Below are 17,072 nucleotides of genomic sequence, written 5' to 3'. Positions count from 1 at the left end.
TCCAAAGAATGATTACATATCTGGAATACATTGAATGTAAGAGCTAGCTAATAAATAGAGAAGGGGGAGAGAGAGAGGTGGACGCGAAAGAGAGATAGAGAGAGAGAAAGAAAGATAGAGAGAAAGAGAGAGAGAGAGAGAGAGAAACATAGAGAGAGAGAGAGAGAGAGAGAGAGAGTGTGTGAAAGAGAGAGAGAGAGTTATCCATCTCGTATGCATTTCAATGTTTTTGTTTTGTTTTTCGTAACTCAAGAATGAAAGGTGGACTGGTTCAATTAGGGCCTTTGTTGAATAATTTTAGATGTAAGCTTTAATGTCACATTCCTAAGAAACATAAATTGGGAGAAATCAATTGTTTTATTTAAACAATTTAAGAAATTGGTAAGGGTATGAATAATTTAGTTATTAACTGTAGCTGGTTGCAACAGGTGACTAGAGGAATAATACGACTCTATTTTAACAATATTCAGCCCATCCAGTTTGGAAGATCTGAAACTGCTAGATCCCGGGATGGCGAAGGGCATGGAAACATTGCTAGAGGCGAGTGACGATGACCTTTCCGACTACAGATTTACAGTGGATGGACCGGTGAACGAACCGGAGATCGAACTTAAACCAGGAGGGAAAGACGAGGTCGTGACCACTGCAAATGTGTAAGTATAGTACGATCCAGTCAGAAAGATTTATACCGTTGTGTGTTTTAAAACTTCTACATTGGACATGTGGTCGATGTGGTCGAGGAAGTAGATGCATTGTGGTCACTTTGTCTTGGAATGTAATTACGAAAACATCCCTACATTGTTTATGACAAATTATCTACATTAAATTCCTTTCTGAATACTAGTTCTAGAATTATTAGATAATAGATTTCATACTAACGCAAAACATCATTTCAAAACAAATGTCACTTACCATTTGGAGTTTATAGCTTTAATTTTAACAGTTAAAAAGTGCCTTTCTTGTATTAAATTAGGCACTCGATTTCGAGATTTCCACCCCTATATTGTTATGGTATCCCGAGAAGTAATTTTGAAAAATAAAAGAGATGCTTATTAATAAAGAATGCGTTATCTTTACCCTAGTTTCCAACCAAAACCTGAAAATGAAGTGAATCGTGAAGTCTGGTTGGCTTTCAATGAAATTCTTTCTTTTATTTTACGAATTCCAGTCGAGAGTATATTGAGCTTTACGCCAGGCACTACACAGCATCCTCCCAGTTCAAGGTATTCAGTAAGAGTTTTCGGAGCATGTTCGGTTGTTTCGGTCTTCACCAACGTTTCACACCACAAGAGCTGATTTCATTATTCCAAGGAGGGGAATATGATTGGAAGGCCTTTCAAAAAGTGAGCTCCTCTTCTTTAACATTAAAGAAAAAAGTTCTCTAATTAACGCACTAACAAGAAAAATCACAAACGTAGAAAATGAATCTACTTCGGACAACATGGTTGCAGAAAATAAACAAAATATCGCGAATTTTTTTTTTTACATAATGCAAAGTTAGTAGGTGCTTTTAGATTTAATAGAAGATAATTTATTTAAAGAAGTTAAAACAAAGATAATACACGCTGTATCCTTTAAATTTGTTTCTTGAGAAATAAATTTGATATTGGGTTTATTTTTTGTGGCACAAATCAGTTATCTTTTCTTTGTTGTTGCTGTTGTTCATTTTCATGTTTTAATTTGCTCTTCTCTGCACAGAGCTTTGGTTATGATGAGAAAGGCTACACAGCAAACCATCGCGTGGTCAAGATGTTTTGGTCAGTGTTCCATGGTGATCTCACTGAGGATGACAAAAGAGACTTTCTGAGTAAGTCAAATCTTCACTGGTGATCGTTGACCGACAAAGGCCTAACTGTATATAAATAGACGTACCTATAGCACAGTGCTGTATGAAAATTAGACAATATAAAGACGACCAGTCACTTCGTCGTGTTTGAACGTATGACATTGATAATCCCTTTTAAAACATACTGTGACAAGACAAATATTGTGCTGCTTTGGCATCTTTTTTGTCATTTTGACATTTTGACATGACAATCCTGTTTTGACGTGCATGGTGTTACTTTCAAGACACTGATAGTGTCACTGTGACAAGATGATAATAATCTAGTCATGTCTTTCGCTCTGCATGTTTCAGGGCACATTGCTTTCATGATCCACCAACTACCTTTGATTATGTCGGAAGGCACCCTTTTTTCCAAAAGTAATAAAAGGTTTGAAATTCAGCAGAAGAAAAAAATTCCCATACCAAATAGGGTTCATTCTCCGAAAGTTCATAATTCTTAACAAATTATACAAGGTTCTATGTCATTTTCGGAATTAGAAACGTTTAAATTCATGGAAATTATGAGCCCTATTTCATTTTCCGAAATACGAACCTTCCGAATTGTCAACCTTCAGAGTAAGAAACTTTCTGATTTATGAGCCTTAATAAAAAAAAATGGACAATTACCGATTATTCATCTTCTATGCAAATGTTTTTTTTTCAGGAGTCATGACGGGTGCTGACCATGTCCCGATTGGTGGAATCCAGGAGGTTAGACCTAGGATGTGGCCCATGGGAGGAGACAAAGATTGTAAGGGGAAACCCCCAAAGGACATGTGCCCTGAAGTGAATACATGTCATGGTTTCATCGTGCTTCATCTCCCGATGTACAGGAAAAGAGAGCATCTCAAAGAACGACTCATGAAGCTAATAGAGATGAAAGGGCACGGATTTCATAAAATACCAGACTAAACCTTTGACTAGCTGTCGTAGAGAGTTCAACAGTCCCGTATCCGGACATTGACATATTAAAAATCTAGTATCTAATATCGATGTCAAAGAAAAATAATTAAAAACCGATTAATGAATTGTAATGTTGGGTCAATGAATAAAGAAAAAGTCATTAAATTGTATGCAATCGTATCTGTCATACGCGGGGGCACTGAATTCGGTGACACCGACAAACTGACCTTTTTTGGGGCCATTGAAAATAATGTAATTGCAAATTTTTATTGATCTGTAGTTGTTTTGGTATTGGTCTTGTTTGTGTGACTGAGCTGCGACAACATACGATATAAAGAAAGAATGGAATATAAAAAATTTAAAAAAGCATGTTATCTTCTGCATCGTACATAAAGAACATGATCCACCTCTATAACAGTTGTATATAGTTTTGTACATAATTCGACTTTCTATTATTTAGTACATTCAGTTGATTTTTGTTTTCAAAATGGTGTATATTGTGTAGTTTTATGCATTTTGAATCATGACATTCAAATAACTATCCATTCAAGTAGTCTGAGATTGAGGATATGGTAGTTATTTAAATATTAAGTTTTGTTGTTAGTTTCCTCAATCATTGCTGAGTGCGCTTGGCTATCTCAATATAAACATGTAACGAAGGCAACAAAAAGGCGACTATGAGGATGATGAGGATAAAAAAAGATAAAGACAAAGTTAGACACGTTCTGGTTGCCCTATTATACAAGATGCTCATCTGTGGGAATAGTTATATTTCTAGTACTTTGGCACAGCAGAACACACTGGCATAATACATGTATTGAATACAATCAGCTAGTTCATGAAATTGAGGTAAGCAACAAGCAGATGTTAACCAGAAAACAAACAGACTATATTATTGCAAGGAAAAGGCGCTATATCAAATATCTTTTGGATTGGATTTTCCCAGTAGATCTGGTTATTAGATGGTATAGCGAAGGATTTGATTAAATTTGATGTAATAACAAATTGCTCAGACGGTGTCAAACATGTCTTGGCTAGTGAATGGTTATGCAATATGTAAAATATAACTAATTTTGATGATTGCGAATAAAATCATAGATTTTAAGACAGATTGTATTGCAGCAATACGTCGATTTGCACATGTATATTTAAGATTGCCAGATGTGCACTGAAAGCTTTAATTTTTTCTCTGCGTCGTACAGAGTACTACACTAAACAATTATGAAATGATGGCGTACTGTTTATTGTTGTATATTCTTGCAGTTATGCATTAATGCATCGTTAAACTAGTAATCAATATGAAAATATCTTTAAATAATTATTTATTTATCACCTTGATTTTTCTCTACAATGCGCTATGGAGTGTTCTGTCAGTCTATGATTATTATTATTGTATAAATATAATTATGATTGAATGGAAAAATCAACAGGATTTTTCATTTTGGGATAAGAAATCATCATTACTTTTTATGTGGTTATTGGGGAAAATTATTTTAAAAATTGGAATGCCTCATGGTCAACTGAATTTGATTTGTGTAGAAGCTGGTAGGTTTTAAACATACAGGTTTACTAAGTATAATTGTCCTGTCTTTGTTAACGTTTTCCAAGAACTTTTTTTTTATTTGTAATCATGATGAATATAAATTTGATTTAATTGTGTTGGCCGAAATATTGGGAGAGGAAAACGTTCCGGAAAATACTCTTGCGTTTTGGGGGAATCCAGCCTTCTTTCTCGAGGCTGAAAATGGAAAGTGTGATTCTAGATCTTTACATCTTTTACCACGAGAAATGAGAGTTTTCATGAAATTTTATTTCTTCTCAAATGGGAATGTGAACATTGTGTTCCCTTTCTCCTCGATCCACAAGTTGATAACAAACAAAAAAAGATCTGCAAACTTTACATTGCAGTTGAAATGATCATTCTTAAAATGAAGTGTGCAATATACCTAATGGAGATTGTAAACGATTTTTCACTGTCATAAAGAGGGATTGTTGGTGGGGGGGGGGGGGGGGGGGGTGGGAAGGAACTTTGTCACGGATTGGAGGGAAAAAAAGGAAATTAGGCCGAGGGGGGGGGGGGATTCCTCTTACCCCAGGATCTGTGTTTATTTATTCGACCTGTTATAACGTTGGTTTGTAGGTTCTACATAGGCCTACATGTAAAATTATAGTACCGTACTGAAAGTAATGTTCAGTTTGTACATGTGACACGTACAATCGCAACTACTTTCGAACAAATTCAACCTTTAAGCAGTCTACATGTACATGTACGTCACCTTTGTGTGCGCGACCATTAACAAAGACGTATTACATAATGACAAAATGATTTCAGGAATATACCATGCATATTGAAAATGAATCTGATCTGATTTTTTCAAAAGTAGTTATGATCGCGTCTTATAGAACTTAAAAGTCAAAGAATGGCTTAGTTTTTTTTACAAAAAAGAAATGGAAACCCCACAATTAGGCCTCCTTAACTCAAATGTCTTCTTATTGTTTACGTACATCTAGCTATTTCTTCGATGTCCTTGATAAAAATGACGTTGTCTTTTCATACGCCATCTTTGTATTTACTTGCCTTTGTTGTGTCATCGCCATTAGCCTATTTATTACGAGGGCGTATGCCCCCCCCCACGACCCCCCCCCCCAAAAAAAAAAGAGAGAGAGAGAGAGAGAGAGAGAGAAAAGGACACCGATGCAAGATTTGTGTGTGTTTGTCTATGATTAATTTCTCTAAATTTGACCCCCCCCCCCACTCTTTCCTTTCAGTTGAAAAAAAAAAATCAAGGGTCCAACTCCAAGATTGATTTATTTATTTCTTTCTAATCTTTTGTCAGGGTAGCCCATTCACCAACAAGTAGTGGTCTTCTATGGGGGCCTGAATCATGACCCCCTATATATAGTATACGTAGTAGGCCTATGTATAATTTCAATAAATACCCCCCCCCCCCCCCCCCCACATTGCTTTCATCAAATGTTATTACGATAAATACGTACCTAATAAACTTTTAATGTAAGGCTTTTCATTTGATCGGAATTCATCTACAGTATAACCATATCATAGTGGCTCAAGAATAAATGGACCAAACACGCCTTGGAAGAGGCTAACAATATTGACCAATCGCAAAGCTAAATCGGTCCATTTAACTTTGAATTTTACGTGCCCCTCTTTGTGAGACAAACTACGGGTATATTCATTGGTGTCACATCCTTTATATTGCATTGCGATATAAGCTCAACCATGGGAAAACGTGAGAAGAATATTATTACCTTACTTATATGATGAGTGAAACTGTTGATGGTACATTTATATGGAAACTTTGAAGCATTGTTGTTGGCGCTCATGAAGGACTGTGGCCGAGAGCTTTATTTCAGTCCCACACGTTTAGATACATGTAACGTTTTAACTCCAGAGAGCTCCGACGCCGATGCTGAAGGCGTCGGACGCGGACGCGTAGCCTTCGGGGTCGGAGCTCCTTGGAGTTGGTAACGTTTGTGTCACGACTTGGGACATAATTATGAATCATAATTGGACTAGTCTAGGCCTAGACCTAGATCTATTAGATAATGTGTTTCTAATCAGCAGCTAGCAGCTATGAAATAAAGCACGTCGCGTAGACCCTTGAACTTTACTTGCGCTAGTTCAGAAGCTAGACCGAATTTTCCGTCTCTTTCGTTCGTTAGCCTCTTATTGGGGTAGGGTCGGCTCTCTCTTTAGAGACGGAAACCGTCTATACACATTCCCTTGATAACGCCACGGCCATTTCAGGTCGTAGCGTTTTGCCCCCAAAATGTCATTTTACCTCATGCATTGATTATTTAAAATTAGGAGAAAGTTATACTACATCGGTTCCACTTACCAACTTGACTGAAATAATCCGTTTAATGGTCCCTTTTAAGGAAATTATGGGTCAAAATCGACATCCATGTTGAAATCTTGGAAGCCGTGTTAAACTCTCGCTGCGCACGGAGTCATCTAAATCAATCTCATCCCTTCTAGTCTAAGCCGAAGGCAAAACGATTATGAAGGAAAAACTGTGATAACGCCATTACGAACGTGTAGATGGCGCACAGTTTTTTCCTTCATAATCATTTTTGCCTTCGGCGTAGACTAGAAGGGATGAGATTGATTTAGATGACTCCGTGCGCAGCGAGAGTTTAACACGGCTTCCAAGATTTCAACATGGATGTCTATTTTGACCCATAATTTCCTTAAAAGGGACCATTAAACGGATTATTTCAGTCAAGTTGGTAAGTGGAACCGATGTAGTATAACCTTCTCCTAATTTTGAATAATCAATGCATGAGGTAAAATGACATTTTGGGGGATTTTGGGGGCAAAACGCTACGACCTGAAATGGCCGTGGCGTTATCAAGGGAATGTGTATAGACGGTTTCCGTCTCTAAAGAGAGAGCCGACCCTACCCCAATAAGAGGCTAACGAACGAAAGAGACGGAAAATTCGGTCTAGTTCAGAAGCCTGCTATGAATGATGTATGATCCTATCCAAAATTTGACCTGTAACTGCATAAGTAACTCCGGCGTGGAGATACCCCACTAAAACATACCCAAAATGAAGTAAATATTCATCAAATGTTTAAATAACGATCATGAGTTAAAATTTGTTATGTTTATTACCAGTTTCGTGTCAATTTTCTTGTTATTTTTGGAGTATTTTTCGGAAAAACATTGATAATGATATTAGCAAACACTTTTTCACAGGTTTCACGGCAAACCGCTGCACAATACAAGTGCAAACCGATGGTGGGTTGCGGGCGGGCGCGCGGCGCGTGAAGTTATCTACCGTAATGTCTCAGATCCTCATGATCATTACTGTAGATAACTTCACACAGGGGCGCGCTCGCCTGCAACCCCCCATCATGCCCTTACAATATGTACTAAAATATAGTCTATGAAATATGAAAAGTATGTAAAGAATATATAATTTAACATGTATTATATATATCAAATGTAACAAATTTGCTTCCTTTTGTACTCCTCAAGGTGGAGGTCGTAAGCATCCGGGGAAATCCAAGCGTAATATTGATCCTGTAAGTAAAAAAGCCAACATACAACATACCTCTCCTTCCATAGCAGATCCATGACCATAATAATAAAAACGTTGGTGAAGTACAGTTAACCCTGAGTATACCGACGCAACTGAAACAGAAACATACAAACAGCCAACATACACTGTATGGCAAAATAACATTCAGCTGTATGTTTTATAGTTAACTGCATTGATGGTTGAAGTTCAAGGTTTAGATTTTGTGTAAAGCATGTGAAAGTCAATCACAAGTTCAACAAGACTTCATTTCTTATTGAATCCATTTCTGTAACGTCTTCATAATCCTATGAAAATCCTACGTTTTGGTCTGTTTACATTGTTATGAAAAACAACAATGTCTGTGGTGGCAAAATGACTTGAAATCTATTCTTTTACACTATTTTTGTGGATCTATCTTTAAAACAAGGATAAGTCTTTGACTTTGCATCGTACATGTACATTCAAATTTTAGTTAATTTATATAGCCTGATTTGTATTACCATCCAACATAGGAAATCAAAATGTGTTACCACGCACAGAGACAACCTCAGAGGATGGTTTTCTTTGCTTGAATGACTTGTAGGCATTCAGTGTGAGAATTGAAATTATTCTACTGAATATTAATGCACTCAAAGTCTCAACCCCCTTGTGATATTTTTGTAGGCATTGAGATGGTCTCATAGTGTAGATTGTTTCTTTGAAATTCTCTCTAATGTAGTTCTTGTTTGAATAACAGTAACTCTGAATAAATGGCAAATGGAGGCAGAAAAGTAAGTTCTCAAAACAAATATCCCTAGGTATACCTCCTTATCCGTGTGTCATAAGAAACAAAAATGTGAAATGCACTTTATGCTAATTCATGTTGCCTGCTTGTTAATTTGAGGTGGATTGCATTGTCATTTATGAACTGGGACCCATTTCACAAACCCTTTTTCAATGACAAAAATCAGTGACAAATCTGTTGATGACCAATCAGAAGCAAGGATTTCAGTAGCTTATAACAAAAACTGTCATTTGTCGCTGATGACAAGTTTTGTGAAACGCCCCCCAGGTGTAGTAGCAAATTTATAACATTAATGTACTGTTTTTTATATTGTTATTTGTATGTAGGCGAGTACATCATCACCCCAGCATGGTTCTCAGAAGATCACTAAATATTTGGACTCTGTGCCCAGTCCTCCGGCAGCCAATTCAGGAGCTTCTACTACAATGATTGTACATGAGAAAGCTACATCTTCTTCAACAAAAAATGGTGAGGATTACAATTAAATATTATTATTGTTATGAGACATCAATACATGTACATGTATAGTGTGCCTTCTTGATAAAATGATTCTTTGTTACCATTGATAGGGAACAGAATCCAACATTCATTGGATGGTAATCCTAATAAAAAGTTGCCAGCCATTAAAAAAAAAAAATCTCAAAATGTCTCCCATTAGATTACATAGCCTGGAAAACAATCTCTCCAGTTTCCAGTCAAGCCTTTTTCCAATGGGAGTCACCTTTGTGATTAAAATAGTGATGAACTGATAAATGGATATCATTAAGGTTGGTCCCAGAGAAAATATTGGAGCCCCAAATGAATAATTGATAAAATGAAAATGTGACTAATGAAAGTTGCTTTATTAAGATTGTGTGTTGAACAGAAGTGGTTACCAGGGACCCGTTTCACAAAGCCTTTTTGCAATGACAAATTACAAAAATTAGTGACAAATCGACTGATAAGCAATCAGAAGCAAGGATTTTAGTAGCTTATAACAAAAATTGTCACTTGTCACTGATGACAAGTTTTGTGAAACACTCCGTAATGAACTGAATTATTTGTCGCTCTCTTTGTTCTTTCTCCTGGTGCTGCAGACCTCCTATCGGGCATCGTCACCCCTGAGAGTACCCCTCCCAAGACACCCAATCCTGTCCCTGGCCGGGAGGAAGACTCCCCGTCTCCAGATGCAACACTTGTCTACCCGCTGGACCCTGATTCCCCTGCAGGAGCCATAGAGGGAGCAGCTGGAGCTGGGGATGCCTCCACTCAAGGAGGAGGAGCAGGAGATTCTGTGAGGGTCAAGGTCAAGAAAGAGAGAGATGTGCAATCTGCTGGCAATGCTAGTGCAGTGATCGGTAAGATGATTTCATCTGTGGTACAGGCACAAAAAGTTGTCAACTCCATGTTAATGAATATGAGTTTATTGTCCATATGGGTCCATGCAAACAGACGATTTAAAAGATGCAGATTATCTTGTTCGTTTTTACTAATAATTTACAGCCTGTTTTATTCAAACAAATTTAATGTACTTTGCAAAGAATGGTGTACTGTGTTTGAGTGTAACACCAACACTAACAGATTGGATCAGCAAAATATTTTGTCGTTTAGATTTCTCTTTGTGAGATTTAATAGCCCTTTATATATCATTTGTAAATTGTTTATTTGAAGATGATGAAATCTTATGCCCAAGTTCAGATTATCACCTAAACAATTATCAATTCTAAATTTCTGAATCACACTGTGTTTAGTTATTTTGGTCTGCTTTGAAGTGGCTGTACCGTGTGAGTCAAAAAAAAGTTTACACCTAGAAAATTGCTAATTATTTTTAAAATCATCAATAAACAGTAAATTATTATACATGTTATGAAAGAGTGTTTTATCCCAAATCATTTAGTACCATTTTTGTGTGGTATGTGTTCACGCTTGGATGAACAGATGGCATTGTTTGCGAGAGTGCAAAAATCGACTTGCGCCAAAGTGATGCCTACAGTATGATGTTGGGATAAGCGGAGTGAGAGAATGGATTGAATGTATCAAATGAAATACATTACATATGTTTTTTGCAAAGGGCAAAGTCACACACACCCACACACACGCGCACAAATGTTCGTAGATATTTGATATTCGATATTTGATATGTGTGGCATGATTAATTTTGTTAGGGGTGTCATTTGGATCTGCAAAGACCGAATTAATACCCAAACCCCAATTGTTTTATTCAAACATCACATAGGCAACTTTGGCGCAAGTCGATTTTTGCACTCTCGCAAACAATGTCTCCTGTTCATCCAAGCGTGTACACATACCACACAAAAATGGTACCAAATGATTTGGGATAAAACACATTTTCATAATACATATAAAAGTTTAATGTTCATCAATGATTTTTTAAATAATTAGCAATTTTCTAGGTGTAAACTTTTTTTTGACTCACACTGTATATTGTTTCAAATAGTGGTGGTTATTTTACCTGACAGCTAAGAAAGCAATAAAAGCTTGTTAGTAAGCAACCAGAAGACCGATGGCTTTAGGTCCTCTCTTAGGGATCTGGTAATGAGGATTAACGCCTTACCAAAGGATACTAGCGTATTGCCTTACCGGATTACGAGACCACTGCTCTACCGACTGAGCTATCATGCGTCCTATAAGCATTTTTGGTGCCTTGTCCTCGATGGCCATTACTGATTTTGCCATTGGATTTTGAGAGGATTTTATGAAATAGTTTCTGATGTTTCTTGCAGACCACAACTCCTTTCCAAAAACAGCTTCCCTCGCTTGAAATCTAACTTCTATTTCCCTTTATACATGTAGATACACCCACCAGACACTCTATGCGGCTAGGCAGAGGCCGTCGAATGGTAAAGACTCCAAAGAGTGCTGGTGACTCACGGTCACTCAATGGTCAGCTTGAGGTTGAAGCAAGTCCAAAGAATACTGGCCGGGGTCGTGGCAGGAAGAAAGGAAATTCATCAGTCAATGCCAACAATAGTGGAAGAAGTGCATCTAAACCAAAGTCAGTTGAGATTGATATATGAATGACTTCATAAATGATTGTTCAAATCGTTTATGAGGGCATGAAGCTTACTTGTATACTGTTAAAACCATATTGTTGTGACAGCACATGTTGATGATTTTGATTTTTATGATTGTTCCAAAGTCTACTTCTCTAAACAATTGTTCACAGCTCACAAGATGCACACATAAGGGTCTCATAATGTTTACTCCTATGAATGTTGTTGCCTCTTGGTCACTCAATGGTCACCTTGAGGTTAAAGCCAGTCCAAAGAATACTGGCTGGGGGTCAGCAGTGGCAGGAAAAAAGGAAGAATTAATGATAAGAATAATTGTAATAATGTGGAGCAATTGATCAACCTAAAATACGTAAACTAGTCTAAGTGAGCTGTTCTGTAGTAATATCTTGTGTCATTGCTTTTAAACTCACCTACTATGTACCATTATTCTACCATTGTCTTGTCTTCATTTCATCTCTACAAAGAATAAAAAAAGAGCCATCGATGAAGACAATCACTGATTTCTTCCCAGTGAGGAGGAGTGACAGACGATGTAAATCAGTAGTCGATGTAAGTATGGGAAGTGTGTTACGTAAATTAACTTCTATGGTGTCAAAATGAATGACTTTTTCCCGGCACCCCAACTCCGGGAACGGAGGGACCGCATGCGTGTTCCCAAAATCTCTGGCTCGTAATTAACAAAGAAAAAGATCTTTCCGTATTGACTTTACACACCAGACTTATGCTGAAAGGGGGGGGGGGGTGCTGAAAAGGCTTGTATAACAAAAGAAAAAAATCTACCTGTATTAACTTTACACACCGGACTTATTCAGAAAAGGGGGGGGGGGTGGTGCTGGGAACAGGCATATGCGTTCCCTAAATAACACTGAGTGAGGGGGGGGGGGGCGGGCAGGGACTTTTTAAGGTTAATTGTCAGTTGTTATGCCTCTGCACACAGAAGGCATGGAATACATAATCTAATCTACATTACAATAAATAATTTGATTCATAAACTCTCATTTGCTCCTTACAGCACTGGTGTACAGAGCTGAAATTAATTGTTCTGATAAAAAGAAAAAGTTGCTATTTATCAACATTAATCCGAGAAATATTAAACATTGTTATTCCGGGCTTCAATGTTGGCTTTGTATTGTTGTCATGATTCTACAGGCTGAGAGGAAATGGGAACTTGAAGACGCTATCTTATCTAACAGAGAGGAAGGTGTCAAGGTAAGGAAGTCTATCGTCTATATCCAAAGAAAATGTTTGTTTTTTCTTGTTAAGTGTGATGTCACCCCGCACCACCACTACCACTCATAATTGGTTGGCCCCCAGGACATCCATTTTTTTATACACATATATTCTCAGTAAGGTGCTTTTCAGCTCTGTGAGTCCCTGATACCAACAGACTATTTAAGACCTCATTCTTATTACTCTTCGCAGGTTGAAGAGATCATTGGTAAGGGCAGAGGGGTTGTATCTACCAAACCATTCAGAAGAGGTGACTTTGTGGTGGAGTACTGCGGAGAACTCATCGACATTCAATTGTCCAAGGAGAGAGAGCAGAAATACAGGGCTGATCCAAAGATTGGCTGCTACATGTACTACTTTGAACACAGGAACAAGAGCTATTGGTTAGTCAGTATCGATTTATATTTCAGGCATGCACATGAAGACTTTGCCATTTTAATAATAATAATAATAATAATAATACCATATGAGATTAGTAAGGCCACACGAGTCGAATCCACTTGAAAGCAAATGCTCAATGCACACATTTTGAAAAAAAGAGAAAAGGGATCATGTGATAAAAGCATCTGCATTATAAAGCAAGGAACAGATGGAAGAAGGAACATACACAGATGAAAGAACAAATAATTATATGCAAAATTAAACAGTACTGTTAGGTTTTACAATCATTTTTAAACGTTGATCTACTATGATGAGTCTCTTCAGGGAGAGCTTTCCACAGTGAAGGCCCTGCATGAGCAAAGGTTCTACCTCCCCCCCCCCCCCCCCCCACTTAGTATTGAGCTTAGGAAGAACAAGAAATCTAGAGTTTTTAGAACGTAAAGATTCCTCATTAACAAATAAACTGAATAGATGTGGGGGTCAAACAAACTAGAGCAAAAAGTCACAATGTTGAAAATTCTTTGAACGTGTACCTTATTAGCTTTAAAAACAATGATGAAAGGATTTCAGCCAACCCCAGGGCAAGCCTCTCTTCAAAGCTAAACTGAATAATATATAGGTCAAACAACCAAAGTCCTAAAGTCACAGGGTTTTGTAAATTCTGTTTACTCGTAATTGATGTAATTGAGAAATGGTTTATGGCTTTTAATCAAGACTTATTTCAGTAAATGCTTTCAAAGATAAACTAATTATGCTTTGGGCTCTATTGGTCCAAATATGAAGTGCAAAATAAGGAACAGCATCTGGGAGACTAAGTTAAATTTATCTTGATTGCTGTCTTGTTTTAACTGAGAACATAGAACAGAGCTACAATTCTTAGACTCTCCTAACATTGATCTTGTATTTCATTGTGCTGTTGATCTCATTGTACACAGTGTGGATGCCACACAGGAATCTGGTCGTGTGGGGAGGCTTCTCAATCACAGTCGCCAAGGAAACTGCTGCACGAAACTAGTGGACATTGGAGGGCGCCCCCACCTCATACTGGTCGCCAAGCGAGACATCGCCGTCAACGAGGAGCTGCTCTATGATTACGGAGACAGGAACAAGGACACTATCCAGTCACATCCCTGGCTGGTGTTATGAGCTTCAGACATTATTATTTCCAAGATGACATTTCAACTCCATCTTTGAACTCTCTGTGTCAACAGACATGGGAGCTCATTGACATTCTATGATGAGTAGAATTATTGCTGCTGAGAAGCAGAGGAAATGGAATACGATAATTCACTTTCAGTATTGCAATAACAGAGTATTCAGAATTGTCTCTGGCAGTGATGTTTCACTTGCCATTGTTTCATGACTGAAGAGGATCCATCAAAGATAGTTTTGTGCTACTGCAGGGAAACATGTGCCTGAATCTCAATCTCCTCTAGAGGAAAGAACGCAAGCTTGGCATAGAAATGAAATGTGTTAGATTTATTTTTTGCCAGTGTTGAAGAATATTTTTTGCTTAAAGTTGATCTCACAGGTGTTTGTCATGATCCGTTCATCACCAATTTATGATTACATGTAGAGGTAATACTTTACTTTTTTTTAAATACATTTTGAAGAATTGAATCAGTCAGTTGGGTGATGTGAAGCAAAATGATTATTGGTGGGAACAGTTTCATAAATAATAATTCCTTTAAAAAAATTAGTACCGGTACTCTGGTTTTGATGATATGATTTCAATTTTCAAGCTCTTCAGGTTTTCTATACCATGGTATGAATCAAATTCCAATTAAATTAAGGTACAATATTTCCCTAAATATCATAAATGTTACAGTTCTTATCCAAATCAATAGACAATTGAAACATTTTCCTGATCTTGTCAGTCATATGCTCTGTTTCTACCAGTTTATGAACTTGCCGAATAACAGAATGAAATTGCCAAACAAACTGTTAAACAATAATGTGCTCTTTTTTTCTTCAAGGGAGCTCCTTTTATCTTCCAGCCAGTGTTAAGCATATTGTTCGAAATCAATCTTGGTTGGCTCAGTAATTAACCATGTCTTGCTGTACATAATGAAGTATGAAGCTCCCTTCACACTTGGCTTGCTAAATCACCTCAAATATTAAACAAACGTTACTGTGTCTGTGTTGTGTGTAAATGAAGAATGGCAGGATGTAATTAAATACATAGAAGGGGCATCAATAGCCTGTTCACATACTCACTCACTGATCAGCGTGTTGTACAGTAGATTTTAAGTGCATTATCCATATTTCATTTCATTTCATTTCATTTTATTTCATTCCTATACCATATTACATGTGGTTAGCCACAATGTTCTTTTTAAAGTGAGTTACTGCTTATATCTGAATGGGCGTTAAATCTTATTATATATGTACCACAACTGCACAAATAAATGTTCAATCACTTCAATGTAAATGTTATGAAAGTAAAGACTTGATTTCTCTGGGTTTCCTGCTATCCTGGAAATCAGGGAAAACATGGAAAACAAATCCCCCTTTTTCCTACTTCAGTCAGGAAGAAGTCCCAGAATTAGAAAAAATCTCTCAAGTGAGAGAAAACTTCAAGGAGCTCCATTAGTTTCAAACAAACTTAATCAGTCGGACAGCATCTGGTGTTTTATCTAGAGGGAGTTTCATTAGCTTCAAACAAACTTAGTCATTCAGCCAGTCTGATATTTTAAGATGAACTACAGGATTGTCTGTCCAATCATCTGAACATCGCGATTCAAGAATGAAAAGTTCATCTTAAAGTCTTGAACTTGTATTTGAAGTTCACCTGTTCACAATTACAAACCTTGATGCACTATTGAATACCCGTGATTTATCCAGTCAATATAATCATCACAAATAGTAGGATGACATAGCTGAAGAATACAATCTGGATCTATCTGCTGCACAAAGCTTGAAATGTGCTATATTGCAAAATAATTACAGAAAGAATGCATGTACTTAATAGTGAATGAATTTCTGGCATGATGATACAGGGCAGATATACTGATTTGACTTGAAAGGAAGTTCAGTAAGATAATGTTGTATTTACTTGTTTTGAAAGCTGATGGAATTGCCATGTACATGTATTTCATAAGATGAACTTAACCTGTTATAATTATTAATTGACAATTCGTTTCTCATAATTATTGGATTTAAAGTGACAAGTTGCAGAGAATAGTGAAACCTTTATTCAGTAATTATTTAGATTTGGGGACCAATGAATTACCTGCTACTTATATTGAAACATGTTAAATTAATGCTAAAAGATAATGAAATACAATACGCAGGACTGGCAAATTTACAAGAATTTGTTATAGCAGTGTTCTGTAAAACAAGGTTCAAATGTTGCATGAAAAGAAGAAAAGAAAAAGAAACTATTTTAAATGTTATTTGCCTTTGCTTCTACTAGAGTGCTTGTAGTGTATGTATATACCTGGTCCATGGTTTCGCTCCTGTAGAACTCTCTGATTCCAAATAATCACTTACCGTAATCAAAATGTTGTTGCCAATTTTTCTTCTGGATGACAGTTTGTAAACAATTTATACATGTATTTTCCCAATCCACTCCCTCTAATTTAATTTCATCTACATGTAGTTACAGCTAGGTGTATGCCGCCTCAGCCTTATATGGACAGTAGATGAATGGTTCTTTTGTGTACAGTCTTGTTTGAATTGTAATTGAAAGTTTAATGATGATTTAGTTCAATTTAGATGTACTGTTGTAAATAATCTTTGACGAGTATTTGTTCAGGGTGAATATGTAATATAAAGATAAGTTGCCATCATGCCATGTCCGTCACACTCTGTTTCCTGTCTTGTTTTTCAATTCTACCTTCTGTAACTAGTCAGGGGCCCGTTGCATAAAACTTACTATTGATGGTA

At 37.0% G+C, this 17,072-nt stretch overlaps 1 protein-coding gene and 1 long non-coding RNA gene across 3 annotated transcripts; both read left to right on the top strand.

The window, feature by feature from the left end:
* Positions 1–1,287: 1,287 nt before the first annotated feature.
* On the top strand, positions 1,288–4,717 carry LOC115926583. Its single transcript, XR_004065137.1, has 3 exons — positions 1,288–1,343; positions 1,699–1,807; positions 2,490–4,717. It is a non-coding gene; the product is annotated as an uncharacterized LOC115926583 (long non-coding RNA).
* Positions 4,718–5,842: 1,125 nt separating this feature from the next.
* Positions 5,843–16,989, top strand: LOC115917928 (N-lysine methyltransferase KMT5A-B-like). 2 transcript variants are annotated; one of them, XM_030991389.1, is made up of 9 exons: positions 5,843–5,979; positions 7,733–7,779; positions 8,886–9,027; positions 9,636–9,896; positions 11,353–11,554; positions 12,038–12,122; positions 12,723–12,782; positions 12,996–13,186; positions 14,120–16,989. In XM_030991389.1, the coding sequence occupies exons 1-9, from the start codon at positions 5,970–5,972 to the stop codon at positions 14,328–14,330; spliced, it is 1,209 nt and encodes a 402-aa protein (XP_030847249.1). In that variant the 5' UTR covers positions 5,843–5,969; the 3' UTR covers positions 14,331–16,989. The 2 variants fall into 2 exon arrangements, with proteins under 2 accessions (XP_030847249.1, XP_030847250.1); XM_030991390.1 differs by lacking the exon at positions 7,733–7,779 and having other exon boundaries at positions 5,846–5,979.
* Positions 16,990–17,072: the final 83 nt, after the last annotated feature.

The sequence above is a fragment of the Strongylocentrotus purpuratus genome, unplaced genomic scaffold, assembly GCF_000002235.5.
Source record: "Strongylocentrotus purpuratus isolate Spur 01 unplaced genomic scaffold, Spur_5.0 spur5_scaffold_2, whole genome shotgun sequence".
In the NCBI taxonomy this organism is placed as follows: domain Eukaryota; kingdom Metazoa; phylum Echinodermata; class Echinoidea; order Camarodonta; family Strongylocentrotidae; genus Strongylocentrotus; species Strongylocentrotus purpuratus.
The sequence above is the reverse complement of the archived record's forward strand: the minus strand, read 5'-3'. Positions and strand labels throughout refer to the sequence as shown.